The following is a 16,766-nucleotide window of genomic DNA, read 5'->3' on the forward strand; positions in this document are numbered from 1 at the left end:
CCACCCAGAGCAAGGCAAGGAGGTCTTTAACCCATTTAGGCCTGGGAAAAAAAGTCTTCTAAATCCTGACAGTTTTCTGAAATACCTACTGTATGTTTCTATAGGCCTATATCACTCAATATTTCATGTCAAGGATCCCAAAAATCGTTCTGAAAAAATATATTCCAAATTTGAGGGACATTTTCACGATTTTTCAAAAATAGCAGACCTACAAGCTCGTAGCGCGCCACTCGGTGGCGCGCTATGAGCTTGTAGATCTGCTATTTGTCAATAGCTAAATTATAATATGTTTAAAACACCAAAAGGGGTTCAAGCCCAAAATGGGTTAATAAAGAATACAAACGGAGTGCAACAATGCGCTTTAAAAAAAAACGAGATGGAGAATAAAATGGATACAATTAAAATGAAAGAAAGAAAAACTAAAATACTGAAGATAAAGGTGAAGAAGGTGCATAACAATTTAACAAAACAATGCTCCTACCTTTGATACTAGAAATAATACAAAGCACTGCTCCTTTAATCCATTTAGGCCTGACGATATATAAATTAATAAATGTTTCTGTATCAGTGGTGCTCAATATTTCATGTCGAGGACCGCAAAAAAATAATGTAATTGGCCGACCAGGCGACCACCATCTGAAAATATGTTGTTCCAGGAACCCCCCCCCCCCCCCAGAAGCAAAGATTTGAGTTAAAAACGTTTGCTCCGAAAGAAGATATATTCAAAGATTTGAGTTAAAAACGTTTGCTCCGAAAGAAGATATATTCAAAGATTTGAGTTAAAAACGTTTGCTCTGAAAGAATATATATATTCAAAGATTTGAGTTAAAAACGTTTGCTCTGAAATAATATATATATTCAAAGATTTGAGTTAAAAACGTTTGCTCTGAAAGAATATATATATTCAAAGATTTGAGTTAAAAACGTTTGCTCTGAAAGAATATATATATTCAAAGATTTGAGTTAAAAACGTTTGCTCTGAAAGAATATATATATTCAAAGATTTGAGTTAAAAACGTTTGCTCCGAAAGAAGATATATTCAAAGATTTGTGCCGCATTTTCACAATATCAGACCTACAAGCTCATAGCGCTGTGCACTGTGCTTGTAGATCTGCTATTTTTCAATAGCTAAAGTATGACATAATGCTTTAAACACCAAAAGGCGTTCCCGCCTTGAATGGGTTATATCAACACTTGTATAATTGTTGTTATTATCTTGGAAATAAAAAGCATCTAGGGTTGGAGCTTGGCACTTCCAGTTGCCTGGAATTATTCCAGGTGTGAAATGTGTGAAATGAAGCAAGAGGAAGATTTAGATTAGTATTAATTAATACATTTAAAATATATGTTCGTGAACGGAATTGCTGAACAGATGACGGCTTAATATGCTCTGGGCTTTCAGGATGTGTATAGTTCCAGACTCTATATAGCATTCAGGATGTGTATAGTTCCAGACTCTATATAGCATTCAGGATGTGTATAGTTCCAGACTCTATATAGCATTCAGGATGTGTATAGTTCCAGACTCTATATAGCATTCAGGATGTGTATAGTTCCAGACTCTATATAGCATTCAGGATGTGTATAGTTCCAGACTCTATATAGCATTCAGGATGTGTATAGTTCCAGACTCTATATAGCATTCAGGATGTGTATAGTTCCAGACTCTATATAGCATTCAGGATGTGTATAGTTCCAGACTCTATATAGCATTCAGGATGTGTATAGTTCCAGACTCTATATAGCATTCGGAGATTGTGTAATAGTTGTCTATTGCATTGTGGGATGTTTGAAAGGCTGTACAGTATAGAGGGACCCCCTGGGGACCCCCACGCGGTAACTCTGTCATTTCTCAACCGTTTCGGATGCGGAGCGGCTTGCCGGAACCGGGCCGCCACCCTGGGCGCGTTCCTGTGGGTCTGGAAGTTCCTTGGACCCCCACACGGAGTTGCACCACTCGCTTCACACGGGTGTGGTTTTCTTTTAGTTTTTTTGAAGTGGTGCAACCACTTCAAGGAACAGCAATGTCCGTGTCCGCGTGTTCACCTATGTGTCCGTGTGACGGTAATGAGCACCAGTAGGGGCGCTGTTGTGCACTGTTGTGCCAGAAACAAAGAGTGCTGCACTGTTGCTTGCTAATGAGAGAGAGAGAGAGAGAGAGAGAGAGGAGAGAGAGAGAGAGAGAGAGAGAGAGAGAGAGAGAGAGAACTGCCTCCCCCTGGCCAGCCGGGGCGCCTGATGGAGGGGAAAGGAACTGGTCGGAATAACGTGTTCCTTCCACGCGCTATAAGTCCGGCCGGGGAAATTCCCCTCTGTCAGGTGAAAAGAAGCAGCTTGGACTCCTCATGCATAGAAGGAGGCATGAGGTCAGTCCGCTGCCCCCCCCCAGGTTGGCAGAGGAAGTGTAGCGCCCAGGATTACATTAGATAATTGGCACTGGGTGAAAAGAAAACTGGGTTACAAAATCGTGGGATAAAAAATTAAATAAAAAATAAAAAAAATAAAAAAAGAGAGAGAGAGAGAGAGAGAGAGAGGTGGGGGGGGGACTTTTCTGTTTAATGAATGGAACTGTCAATGGAGAGTATTGCAACTTAGAGGTTGGATAACGTCCAAATGATTCCAATGACGTTCCAATACTTTCAAGTATTTTACAATATTTGGGGGACTTTCAAACTATAGGAAACCTATGGCCTGGTCAGCCTGCAAAACATGCATAATATCTGCTCATCCCAGCTTAGTAAGAAGTTCAAAGCAAAAAATATTAAGGACGACCGTCGAGCCGATTCTACTCTATGGCTCCGAGAGACATGGACACTTTCAAAGAAACTAGAGGAATGGCTGGATGGCACTTACACCCTCCTTCTAATGAGAGCGCTAATCTCTCTTGGAAGAGCCACCCATCGACTGATCTAATATACGGCAACCTTCCCTGTGTTTCTTCACTAGTCCAATCCAGAAGAACACAGTTTGCCGGCCACTGCTACAGAGCTGACAATGAGGTTATATCTTCCCTTCTTCTCTGGAGTCCTGCCTCAAAGCAGACCAGAGTTAGAAAACTGCCGTTCCCTGATGTCATCGCTCTAGGGACACATGATGTCATCGCTATAGGGACACATGATGTCATCGCTATAGGGACACATGATGTCATCGCTATAGGGACACATGATGTCATCGCTAGGGACACATGATGTCATCGCTATAGGGACACATGATGTCATCGCTAGGGACACGGGCATCAGTAAGCAGGACCTGGGGACGGCAATGAAGGACCGGAAAGTCTGGCGTGTGTGTGTGTGTGTGTGTGTGCGTGTGTGTGTGTGTGTGTGTGTGTGTGTGTGTGTGTGTGCGCGTGTGTGCGTGCGCGTGTGTGCGTGTGTGTGTGTGTGTGTGTGTGTGTGTGTGTGCGCGTGTGTGCGTGTGCACACACTCAATTCAAGTTGCAGTCATTGTATTAGCAGGTTGCTTAAGTTGACTGATTACTCCACGGAGAGCTGCCATCATTATCATAAGAAAACAGCTGGGGTATTAATGTTAATTAGAGGCTTTAGTAAATTGAGTCTTCTTTTATTGTTATAATTATTTTTTTCATTTAGCAAATGGGCCTCTCTTGTGAGCAACTTGGCATGCAAAGGAGTTGGCAGGGTAAAGAAATGTCCCTTGGCTGCACTGAATTGAAAAGATTTCATCGCCGGGCGAAATGTAATTAATTCTTGTTTGTTTTGAAAATAAATAAATAATGCACTCACTGCATGCCCACTTGACCCTTCGTTAATACTGCAGTGAACCCTGTGTTGAATTCCTTTCTCCTGTTTGAAATAATGGACGGTCTCAGAGGCACTTTATCCGTAATTTGGGGATTTAGCACTGCGTAAGAGCAGGGCCGGATTAATACCACTGAGGGCCCCTGGGCACTGAAGCTAGAAGGGCCCCCCTTCACGCGCACGCAAAATTTTTGCTGTTTTTTTTAGCCGTTTTGGGGCAGTTTTATGCCGTTATATTGGCCTATTTCCGGCCACCTACCCCCCCCCCCCCCAGAGTGACAGCCAATCTAGCGCTTTGTTGCTGCTTTACACACACAATTGCACTTTTCAGCTGCCCTTCTCACCAACAATAAAACACTAATATTTTTAGACACCATTTATTTCATTCGGATTAGCAGGGAAATTATCTGTGGAACTAAAAGAATAAAAAAAAAAAAAACGTTTTTTTTTTCCTTTTTTTTGAGGGGCCCCTGGTGCCCAAGGGCCCCTGGGCACGTGCCCAAAGTGCCCATATGGTAGATCCGGCCCTGCGTAAGAGGCGTGCCCCCGTAGAATGGGCTATCTCGTGCCACAGCCTATACACCCTTAAAAACACCTCCGCTACCCGGGACATTATGCATAGACTGTGGCTCAAGAGGTAGAGCAGGTCGTCCAATGATCCATGGGTCGGCGGTTCGAATCCCGGCTCCTCCTCCTGTCTACATGTCGAAGTGTCCTTCTTGGGCAAGACGACACTGGACCCCAAATTGCTCCCGATGTGCTGGTTGGTGCCTTGCATTGCTTCTGCCGCAATCGGTGTGTGAATGTGTGTGTGAATGTAATGCACAATCTATATGTAAATGCATCATTTACCATAGGTGCGTTACAATAATTAAACCAATCGCCGTGCCACATTCCATTGCCTTTAACCCATGTTGCGCGGGAACCCATTTTGGTGTTAGCATTATGTTATGCTTTAGCTATTGAAAAATAGCAGATCTACAAGCTCACTACGAGCTTGTAGGTCTGCTATTTTTGAAAAATCGAAGAACGACTGACATAGAAACATTAGCTTTTTCAGAAAACTGTCGGGATGTAGAAGAAATTTTTAGAATCTGATCTCAGGTCAGAATGGGTTAAGGCTCATTCACACCCAGTGTCCTGTGTCTTCTCTGTGTGTCATGGCCGCCTCAATGCATTTCCAATGGGAGTCACGTGGTCTCTGCCGTGGTCCTTAGCTGCGAACTGAAAACGGGTGCTCGTTGGCGAGGGTTCAAACATGAGAAGATAAAAGGGGGTCCGAGGCACTCTGTTCCCGTCACGTGAAAAAGCCTTTAGTTTATGGCATGGCAAAGATCATTACAAAATGGACCAACGCGTTTCGGCTACAAGCCTTCGTCAGGGCCCCATTTGGCCCTTTGGCCAAAACATGAGAGCTATGGCCTTTTAACATGGATTTAAAACATGAGAGCTATGGCCCTTTAACATAGATTTAAAACATGAGAGCTATGGCCTTTTAACATGGATTTAAAACATGAGAGCTATGGCCTTTTAACATAGATTTAAAACATGAGAGCTATGGCCTTTTAACCCTTGGACTACCAGTCCCAATTTTTTTGTTTGGGTAACAAATTGGCATATTTTTAATTCATCGTTTTAACATACAAGAAAGATCTGGTGGATTGAAGAGATGTTTTTCTTTTTTCATTCATTGCAAATGTATTCTCTCGATTCGCCACCAGATGGCGGGAAAGCATCATTATGCTGATTTTGGCTAAAATAGACAGATCTTCCTAAGTCACTTCCGGTTCAACGATCAACAACAACCTGTAGTATTTTGACCCTAGTCAATAGCTTGGCTGGTCCGGATTGCTAAGCTAATGCTATATTTTTCATAACTAAGTCAAATTTACCTCAAATCAACCCCAAAAGATCGCAAAATATCAAAATTTTTACAGCGACGCACATAGAGACGGCGCGCGTGCACGATAGCGCACGATCACGCGGATTTCGGCCGTTTTTTGGTAAATTACATCCAACATTAGTGATATTAGCGAAAAAATATTATTTTTTGCTTTACCCCGCGATAACTGATATTGATTGTCATTCCGTTTTTTTCGTTAACGGGAGGTTTCGATTTTTCGATTCATTCCGTTTTTTCCGTGAATTGTAGGCCAAGGGTTAACATAGATTTAAAACATGAGAGCTATGGCCTTTTAACATAGATTTAAAACATGAGAGCTATGGCCTTTTAACATAGATTTAAAACATGAGAGCTATGGCCTTTTAACATATATCTTTTTTTGTCATTCTTTGGATTTCTAATAACTGCTTAGCATGCAGTCGTCGCTCTAAACAGTGCAGATGGAATGTGAGCTCTCTGTTTGAGCTTTCATAGTTGTGAATAAGCAATTTCATTTCTCTTTTGGATTCTGCTTCATCACGTTCACAACACCAGATGAAGGTGGGTTTAATGTACATGGAGAACAGAGGAGTGTCCCTCGCAGATCAAAAGATCCATTTTAGTCCATCTGAAAGAGGCTCATCATTCAGGAGGAGGAGGAGAGCAAAAGTTTCCCACTTGTTGAATATTCATCAGATGGAGATTTTTCCTTTTGAGTTTGAGCCCTACAAAAAATAATCGCCCAAAATTGAATACATTAAGAGATGTTCTGCTGCTTTCTATTCCACCTCCCCTCCGTTCTGATCTGAGATCAGTTGCCCTCTCCTCCTCTTCATGCAGTATGCATCCACCAACTTGATCTCATTCTGAACTCCAGTTCTTTAAAGGTTTTATGACATTCATTTTCATGTATTTTTCTTTTTCTTTTTTCTTTTAGGTTTTATGACCTCAATTACACCCAAAAAACCTGAACTTTGAACATTCAGTGGATTTACTGTGGTCTGAAGTTTTCTTTGGGGTTTGGAAGCCTTTTGAGCTACAATGAAAACAGGCAACACAGTGAAAACAGTGACATCTGCTGGCAAATCCCATTGACATATATGGGATTTGCAGGCTCTTACATCACAAACTGCCGGCAAATCAGAGCACCTGTTTGAGCCAGAAAACCCCCAGATCACAGAAAATCTACTGAATGTTAAAAGTTCATGTTTTTTGGGTGCAATTGAGATTAGAAAACCTAAAAAAAATAAGAACAATTCCAAAACTGTTTTTTAATGTCACTGTAGATTTAGTCGACTAAAATTGCGTGACATTTAGTCGACTAAAACTAGACTAACACTAAGACATTCCAGGTGACTAAAATGTGACTAAAACTAAATGAAAACTATTGAAAAAGACTATGACTAAAACTAAAATCAAAATGTGCTGCCAAAAACAACACGGCTGCCAGTGTAGATTTCGTAGACTATAAAACTATGACGGAAAAATGTTCGTCGACTGTGTGTGCCTATCTGCGCGCTGGTTGTGGTGGGTGGGCCGGTCTGGGCCAAATTCACGCGAAAATGACAGGGCCAGCCCTGCGCGGACCCCCATGTGACGAGGTTTTATGCCACATGGGGTTTCTTTCCGTTTCTATTACATTTTTCTAAAAAGTTTCAAAAATAGCCGACGTACAGTACAAGCTTGCAGCGCCAAGCCATGCGCTGTGTGTGTGTGTGTGTGTGTGTGTATGGATGATTGTGATGCTACATTCATTATTTGTGCATCTATGAGATGTGTTGCTCTCTTCTGTTCTTCATACAATATGCATCACTATAACACCTGGAATGTGTCGGAATTGTTCAAAAAATAATGGTGCTCTAGTGCCAAGCAGGTTGGGCAGATCTTACTTTACCCCCCAAAAACCGGGAGGCATAATATTCTGTTACTACCTCGCACTGTCTGATCTGATCTCTGAGTCTCTAGATGCGTTTATATTCCAAACCAGGTGCTTGGTTGAGTCAGAAACAAGGACAGAACATTGCCGTATTGATGAAAACCATGGAAAGCGCCGTAGAGTTAGAGAGAAGAGACAGCTTAGTCAGGCCGTAGAGTTAGAGAGAAGAGACAGCTTAGTCAGGCCGTAGAGTTAGAGAGAAGAGACAGCTTAGTCGGGCCGTAGAGTTAGAGAGAAGAGACAGCTTAGTCGGGCCGTAGAGTTAGAGAGAAGAGACAGCTTAGTCGGGCCGTAGAGTTAGAGAGAAGAGACAGCTTAGTCAGGCCGTAGAGTTAGAGAGAAGAGACAGCTTAGTCGGGCCGTAGAGTTAGAGAGAAGAGACAGCTTAGTCAGGCCGTAGAGTTAGAGAGAAGAGACAGCTTAGTCAGGCCGTAGAGTTAGAGAGAAGAGACAGCTTAGTCGGGCCGTAGAGTTAGAGAGAAGAGACAGCTTAGTCGGGCCGTAGAGTTAGAGAGAAGAGACAGCTTAGTCAGGCCGTAGAGTTAGAGAGAAGAGACAGCTTAGTCAGGCCGTAGAGTTAGAGAGAAGAGACAGCTTAGTCAGGCCGTAGAGTTAGAGAGAAGAGACAGCTTAGTCAGGCCGTAGAGTTAGAGAGAAGAGACAGCTTAGTCGGGCCGTAGAGTTAGAGAGAAGAGACAGCTTAGTCGGGCCGTAGAGTTAGATAGAAGAGACAGCTTAGTCGGGCCGTAGAGTTAGAGAGAAGAGACAGCTTAGTCGGGCCGTAGAGTTAGAGAGAAGAGACAGCTTAGTCGGGCCGTAGAGTTAGAGAGAAGAGACAGCTTAGTCAGGCCGTAGAGTTAGAGAGAAGAGACAGCTTAGTCGGGCCGTAGAGTTAGAGAGAAGAGACAGCTTAGTCAGGCCGTAGAGTTAGAGAGAAGAGACAGCTTAGTCGGGCCGTAGAGTTAGAGAGAAGAGACAGCTTAGTCAGGCCGTAGAGTTAGAGAGAAGAGACAGCTTAGTCAGGCCGTAGAGTTAGAGAGAAGAGACAGCTTAGTCAGGCCGTAGAGTTAGAGAGAAGAGACAGCTTAGTCGGGCCGTAGAGTTAGAGAGAAGAGACAGCTTAGTCGGGCCGTAGAGTTAGAGAGAAGAGACAGCTTAGTCAGGCCGTAGAGTTAGAGAGAAGAGACAGCTTAGTCGGGCCGTAGAGTTAGAGAGAAGAGACAGCTTAGTCGGGCCGTAGAGTTAGAGAGAAGAGACAGCTTAGTCGGGCCGTAGAGTTAGAGAGAAGAGACAGCTTAGTCAGGCCGTAGAGTTAGAGAGAAGAGACAGCTTAGTCGGGCCGTAAACAAAGAAATTAAGGGAAAAAAGCACACGTCCTTATATTAGCACAAAAGGTGTTAAACTTGATCTAATTCTGAACTTTAAACTAAAGGACCACCCTGGTATACTAGCATACTAGCAGATCTACAAGCTCTCAACTGTGACATGTTGAGCTTGTAGATCTGCTATTTTCAGCATGTTTTTTTGGTTTAGACTAGTCATTGGGTTAGACCAGTCATTAGTCCTACAACTACAACCGATCTCAAACCCTCACCCTAAACCTATAACCTCCCACGGGGCAGCACACCTAAACCTATAACCTTAACCCATGTCTATCCAGTCTAAACTAAGTACGTATGCACCCCCATGCAATGCAACCAAGTGTAAAATGACTTATACTGGATCTCTTGTCCACTAGTCCCTTCCTAACATTTTAGTCTAGTTTGTATTTGTCGACAAAATTGTCAATATATTTAGTCTTGGTTTTTGTCGTCGTAGGTAGGTTGGTAGTCGACGAACATTTTTCCGTCATAGTTTTATAGTCTACGAAATCTACACTGGCAGCAGTGAACACATTTTTATTTTAGTTTTAGTCATAGTCTTTTCAATAGTTTTCATTTAGTTTTAGTCACCTGGAATGTCTTAGTGTTAGTCTAGTTTTAGTCGACTAAATGTCATGCAATTTTAGTCGACTAAATCTACAGTTGATTTAGTCGACTAAAATGTATTTTGTCGGGCCTTGATGCCATCGAAATGACAGATTTTACACTTGCTGAAAATAGCCGATCTACAAGCTCACAACGCGTCGCGCCGCGACGTGTTGTGAGCTTGTAGATCTGCTATTTTCAGCATGCAACCAAGTGTAAAATCACTTATACTGGATCTCTTGTCTACTAGTCCATTTTAGTCTTTAGTTTTTTTTTCTTGACGAAATTGTCAGTATATTTAATCTTAGTTTTAGTCATCATAGCTTAGTTTTCATTTAGTTTCTATCTAGTTTTTGTCCGTGAAAAAAGGTAGTCGACGAACATTTTTCGACTTAGTTTTTAGTCGACGAAAACAACACTGACTGGCAGTTACTTTACCACAATGAAGTGTTTGTGCTCTTCCTCGTGTCCTCTTCCTCATGTGCTCTTCCTCATCCTTGTCCATGTGCTCCTCTTCCTGGTGTCCAGTCTGGCTGAAGACGAGGGCTGCTCTCCGTACGACAAGGAGTCCATGGCCATCATCCACCTGAACAACACCACCGTCATGTACCTGAAGGAGGTCACCAAGTTCCTGGCCATGGTCTGCTTCCTGCGTCAGGAGAGCTTCGAGAGGAAAGGTCGGTCCAGCGCTTTGTGTCCAACGTATTGGAGGGGTGTGTGTGTGCATGTATCAGTGGTGCTCAACCCATTCTGACCTGAGATCAGATTCATATATGAGGTTTCCACTGGACACACACACACACTGGTCTGATGATAACCCATTCTGACCTGAGATCAGATTCTATAAAAATGTCAGTCGCTCTTCGATTTCTCAAAAATAGCAGACCTACAAGCTCGTAGCGCGCCACTCTGTGGCGCGCTATGAGCTTGTAGATCTGCTATTTTTTCAATAGCTAAAGCATAACATGATGCTAACACCAAAATGGGTTCCCGTTCAGAATGGGTTAATATTTCAAGTCAAGGACCCCAAAAATTATATGTAATATGCCTCCACCCCCCCCCATCTGAAAATATGTTTTTCCAGGGACCAAAGATTTGAGTTCACTGAAATAATATATATTCAAAGATTCGAGGCACGAATTTTCACGATTTTTCAAAAAATAGCAGACCTATACAAGTTCATAGCTATGAGCTTGAGCTTGTAGATCTGCTATTTTTCAATAGCTTAAAGCATAACATAATGCTTTAATTAAAACACCAAAAGGGCTTCCTGCAGCCTTTGGGCATGGTGGAGACAACAACATTAAACGTTAAAACGGTTCCTGCCCGACAGCAATGATATTAATTTTTTGTATTAACCTGATAATCCGTGTCATGTACAGTACAGCAAGCCAAATGCTTAGAGAGTGCCTCCATGCTTTAATGAGTTTATTATTTCAGTTATTCATTGTAGGTGCATCATGTGACCTCGTGTCGAGGCATCCGTCCGCTCCACTCATCTCAAAATCCACTTTTCCATTTGGTTGTTAACCCATTCTTGGCATTATGTTATGCTTAAGCTATTGAAAAAAATCACACCTGTGTGAACCAAGTGGTGCAACTCCCCTCTCTCTCTCTCTCTCTCTCTCTCTCTCTCTCTCTCTCTCTCTCTCTCTCTCTCTCTCTCTGCTCGTCAGATTAGCTTTATTATAGATATCAATGAACCTAGACAGTCAGTAGTTGGATTTGCGTCCAGCAGGTGGCAGACATGTCACATACTTCTCTCTTTCCAATTTCACGCATGCGCACACCACTCGTGCTCTTGACAGATACGGACATTCCTGATTGTAGAAGTGGTTGCACCACTTAGAAATAGCGTAGCGTAGCACCGAGTGTCGCGCTAAGAGCTTGTAGGTCGTGAAAATGCGACACAAATCTTTGAATATATATTCTTTCACAGCAAACATTTTTAACTCAAATCTTTGCTTCTGAGGGGTTCCTGAAATAACATATTTTCAGATGGGGGTCGGTGGCCAATTACATATAATTTTTGGGGTCCTTGACATGAAATATGGATCACCACTGATACAGAAATATGAGGTATTTCAGAAAACTGTCAGAAAATACTTTTCTGACTAGAACACACTATTCATTGAGTTTCATCTTTTGCTCCCGACTACATTGACCTTGTAAACTCCAGGTTGCACACAGTTCCCTCTGATCCTAAAAAACAGTAGCTTTGATATAATTTTGCATTCTCATAAATTGTGCATTCCCATAAATAATAAACACAGGTCAACAGATACTTTTAAATGCTGAAAATTCATCTAATGCGAAAAAAAAAAATAATACCAGTAGCTTTGTTATCATTTTGCATTCTCATAAATAATGAATATGTTTTGGACATTGGTTGTTTGAACAAAGATTTCTTGGATTCAGAAATAAGATACTGAACCACTGGGACAAAGTATATTATTTTCTATCATGCATGCAGAAAATTCTACAATTTATGATTCTAGAAAAAAAAAAAAAAATCACTTCTACCAATTATACAACACATCTAATCGTTTTACAAAAGCATGATCTCTAAAGCTGTTGAAAAAACAATATGGACAGTTTATCTTGTGAGTTGTGTTTTATGATTTTATGTCTGCTACAGGATATCAGTAATGCCATATTGCAAGACCCTTATATATATATATAAGACCCTTACGACCTTCTCAAACCTCTCATTCTGATCTGAGGCAAGATCTGGCTTTGATCGCAGAGGTTTTGCTCGCTGTGTGTGAAAGAATATCTGGCAGGTTTGATATTTGGCTCCCTCGCCAACTGGACCTCATACAGCATGAACTGGGTTGCGACCACGTGTGTCTGTCTGTCTGTCTGTCTGTCGACTGTATCGATAGATGATCAGATGATAATATATATATATATATATATATATATATATATATATAACGTGTCGTATATTGGTAGCTATATTAGCGCAACGTTGCTGTTAAATAGTCTATTAAACCAACGCAACGCATTTCACTTGAATAATGTTAATGAAACCGCATCGGATTCAACAGTGCAGAGCAAACTTTTGGAACTGTGTGTGTGTGTGTGTGTGTGTGTGTGTGTGTGTGTGTGTGTGTGTGTGTGTGTGTGTGTGTGTGTGTGTGTGTGTGTGTGTGTGTGTGTGTGTGTGTGTGTGTGTGTGTGTGTGTGTGTGTGTGTGTGTGTGTGTGTGTGTGATTTTTAAACTGCCACGGATTAGTTTTAACCTGCTACGGATTAGTTTTAACCTGCTACGGGTTAGTTTTAAACTGCTACAGGTTAGTTTTAACCTGTTACGGGTTAGTTTTAACCTGCTACAGGTTAGTTTTAACCTGCTATGGGTTAGTTTTAACCTGCCACAGGTTAGTTTTAACCTGCTACAGGTTAGTTTTAACCTGCTACGGGTTAGTTTTAACCTGCTACGGGTTAGTTTTAACCTGCTATGGGTTAGTTTTAACCTGCTATGGGTTAGTTTTAACCTGTTGCGGCTTAGTTTTAACCTGCCACAGGTTAGTTTTAACCTGCTACGGCTTAGTTTTAACCTGCTACGGGTTAGTTTTAACCTGCTATGGCTTAGTTTTAACCTGCTATGGGTTAGTTTTAACCTGCCACGGGTTAGTTTTAACCTGCTACGGGTTAGTTTTAACCTGCTACGGGTTAGTTTTAACCTGCTACGGGTTAGTTTTAACCTGCTACAGGTTAGTTTTAACCTGCTATGGGTTAGTTTCAACCCCCTGCAGCCATCTCTGAGTAAGAAGCAATCAATCATCATTCTTATGAATGGTTCCACTGTCACATACAATAGAGCATCATGGACTGTGGTCAGGTGATCTGTGCTTTATCACAATTTTATATTGTTTCTATTTTTATTTTTATTTATTTTTACCTTTTTCTGGTCTTTACTACTGTACTCATGGCTGCCAGTTCCCACCTGGCGTTGTGTGGGAGTCCAGACTGCTCCAGTCCGTACTGAATAACTGCCAGCTTGCATAGCGTCTTAAGACTGGGACTCATGTCTAAGACCAACAGGTCATTGGGTGTGTTCTCTCCTCCAAAGAGGAAGACACCATCTCCCACCATGCAACAGCCCATGCGATATGTCTGAGGTGGGCGTTTCCCCTTGGGCTCGACCTTCTTCCAGGAGAATGACTCTAGATTGTATTTCCACAGATCATTGCAGGTCTGGTTCGAGGCCAGACCACCATATATGTACAGCTCTCCATTGAAGGTAAAGGCTGCATGACCCAAGCGTCCTTCTGGAAGAAGCTGTGCAGAAGGCGTGCTCAGCCAACAGCTGGTCTCTGTGTCAAACACACTGATGTTGTTGTAGGAGATCCCAGACCCCCCATGGCCCCCAAATACAAACATCTTTGTCCCGATGATGGTGGCAGAGTGACTTGATGAAGCATGTGGTGGCGTTCCTCTGGTGTTAATTAAAGTCCAGACCATTGTCGCTGTTTCCAACTTGTAGATGTCATTATTGCGTCCAGACATTCGGTTGTATCCTCCATAGACATACATGACCTTCTCCAAGACACAGGCTGAATGGTAGCCCCGCTCTTCTGGAAGAGTCCCAGAAGCCTTGGTTCTGACCCACAGATGGGTGTCCACATCAAATGCATAAAGCATGTTACAGTACTCCACTCCACAGTAGCCTCCCCAGATGTAGACAACATCTTCTATTAGCACAGCTGTGTACCATTGGCGATAGGAGGGACCCTCAAAGTGACGTTCTCCTCTTCCATTTGTCTCTGGGGTCAACTTCCTCCAGCGCAGAGACACTGTGTTGAAGACGTTCACATCCATCTGATCACGGTTTCCATCACAACGTCCTCCAAAGGTGAACACTTCGTGCTTCACTGCAACAGCAACACAACCGGATGTGTCTGGTCCTCCATTCAGATGTACCGTCCAGCAGAACATTTCTCACTCTGTATATCAGATCAGATTCTTAAATTATAACTCTGAGAAACAAGTCCCAGATGTCTGCGTTATGCATCGCTTATATTGGTTCGGCGGCGCAAATGTCACACAAGGTTTGGCCAATCCACAAAGCCGAAAAGTTGAGTTGGCCAATCAGGGAAGCCGAAGACTGTTGATCTTCCTAATATGGCAAATTGACCTCTGGCGCAATCAATCACGCATTGCAACAAAATAATATTGATAACGTCAGTAGTCCCAGAACGTTGGCAATTGTCACACCATCACTAACTTTTGCTATATTTTACCCGACATGTTGAATTCCCTAACATGCTGTATGATTCATCAAAATATATTAAACCAGTAAGACGCCTTGAGGGTGAGAGGGGTGAGGGTCACGCTGAAACAACAGGTCTGGAATGACCATATATGGACCTTAGAAAAATAAAAACGTTTTCTCGCCGGGTAGAGCATACAATTGGTGCTAATTAGTGTGTGTGTGTGTGTGTGTGTGTGCGCGCGTGTGCGTGCACGTGCGTGCGTGTAGCCTGGCTATTCCTGTGTGTGTGGCGTGCATGCAGAGAGAGAGAGAGAGAGGCGTCCTGTGTGGGTCTCACGCTTGTATCACAGCATCCTGCACGTCAGATGTCAAAATTAATTGGAATATAAAACAAATGATGTATCTGGGTCTCATCATGGTGAACTCTTGCAGTGTCTGATGCCTAGTCTGGGTCTCATCATGGTGAACTCTTGCAGTGTCTGATGCCTAGTCTGGGTCTCATCATGGTGAACTCTTGCAGTGTCTGATGCCTAGTCTGGGTCTCATCATGGTGAACTCTTGCAGTGTCTGATGCCTAGTCTGAGACCAATCATTTAGTGTGAAAAGCCACGCAGATATAATGATATAATGAATAATAAACAGATAAATGAATAATAAAAAAAAGACTCCTGTAGTGTGAAATACATAACGATCTGATGACTCGCCGACAACTTTAACCCATTCTGAACGGGAACCCCTTTTGGTGTTAGCATTATGTTATGCTTTAGCTATTGAAAAAAATAGCAGCTCGTAGCGTGGCACCGAGTGTCGCTCTACGAGCTTGTAGGTCGTGAAAATGCGACACAAATCTTTGAATATATATTCTTTCACAGCAAACATTCTTAAATCTTTGCTTCTGAGGGGTTCCTGGAATAACATATTTTCAGATGGGGGTCGGTGGCCAATTACATATAATTTTTGGGGTCCTTGACATGAAATATGGATCACCACTGATACAGAAATATGAGGTATTTCAGAAAACTGTCAGAAAATACTTTTCTGACTAGAACACACTATTCATTGAGTTTCATCTTTTGCTCCCGACTACATTGACCTTGTAAACTCCAGGTTGCACACAGTTCCCTCTGATCCTAAAAAACAGTAGCTTTGTTATAATTTAGCATTCTCATAAATTGTGCATTCCCATAAATAATAAACACAGGTCAACAGATACTTTTAAATTCTGAAAATTTATCTAATGCGAAAAAAACAAAAAATACCAGTAGCTTTGTTATCATTTTGCATTCTCATTAATAATGAATATGTTTTGGACATTGGTTGTTTCTTGGATTCAGAGATCAGATACTGAACCACTGGGACAAAGTATATTATTTTCTATCATGCATGCAGAAAATTCTACAATTCATGATTCTAGAAAAAATAAAAATAAAAGATCACTTCTACCAATTATACACATCTAATCATCTAATACAAAAGCATGATCTCTAAAGCTGTTGAAAAAAATATGGACAGTTTATCTTGTGAGTTGTGTTTTATGATTTTATGTCTGCTACAGGATATCAGTAATGCCATATTGCAAGACCCTTATATATAATATATATATATAAGACCCTTATGTATATATATATATATAAGACCCTTATGTATATATATATATATAAGACCCTTAAGACCTTCTCAAACCTCTCATTCTGATCTGACGCAAGATCTGGCTTTGATCGCAGAGGTTTTGCTCGCTGTGTGTGAAAGAATATCTAGCAGGTTTGATATTTGGCTCCCTCGCCAACTGGACCTCATACAGCATGAACTGGGTTGCGACCACGTCTGTCTGTCTGTCTGTCTGTCGACTGTATCGATAGATGATCAGATGATAATATATATATATATATATATATATATAACGTGTCGTATATTGGTAGCTATATTAGCGCAACGTTGCTGTTAAATAGTCTATTAAACCAACGCAACGCATTTCACTTGAATAATGTTAATGAAACCGCA

The 16,766-nt window shown here is 41.9% G+C and overlaps 1 protein-coding gene across 2 annotated transcripts in view; it reads left to right on the forward strand.

Annotated features, from left to right (window-relative positions):
- rragd (ras-related GTP binding D) overlaps window positions 1–16,766 on the forward strand; it is a 97,282-nt gene that overhangs the window by 37,539 nt on the left and 42,977 nt on the right. For both annotated transcript variants that reach the window (XM_083792668.1, XM_083792669.1), the window contains exon 6: window positions 10,076–10,224. In XM_083792668.1, coding sequence (XP_083648794.1) covers window positions 10,076–10,224 — 149 coding nt within the window. The remainder of the gene's footprint in view (window positions 1–10,075; window positions 10,225–16,766) is intronic.

Source organism: Protomyctophum parallelum (assembly GCF_964188405.1).
Source record: "Protomyctophum parallelum genome assembly, chromosome: 20".
Taxonomy (NCBI): Eukaryota; Metazoa; Chordata; class Actinopteri; order Myctophiformes; family Myctophidae; genus Protomyctophum; species Protomyctophum parallelum.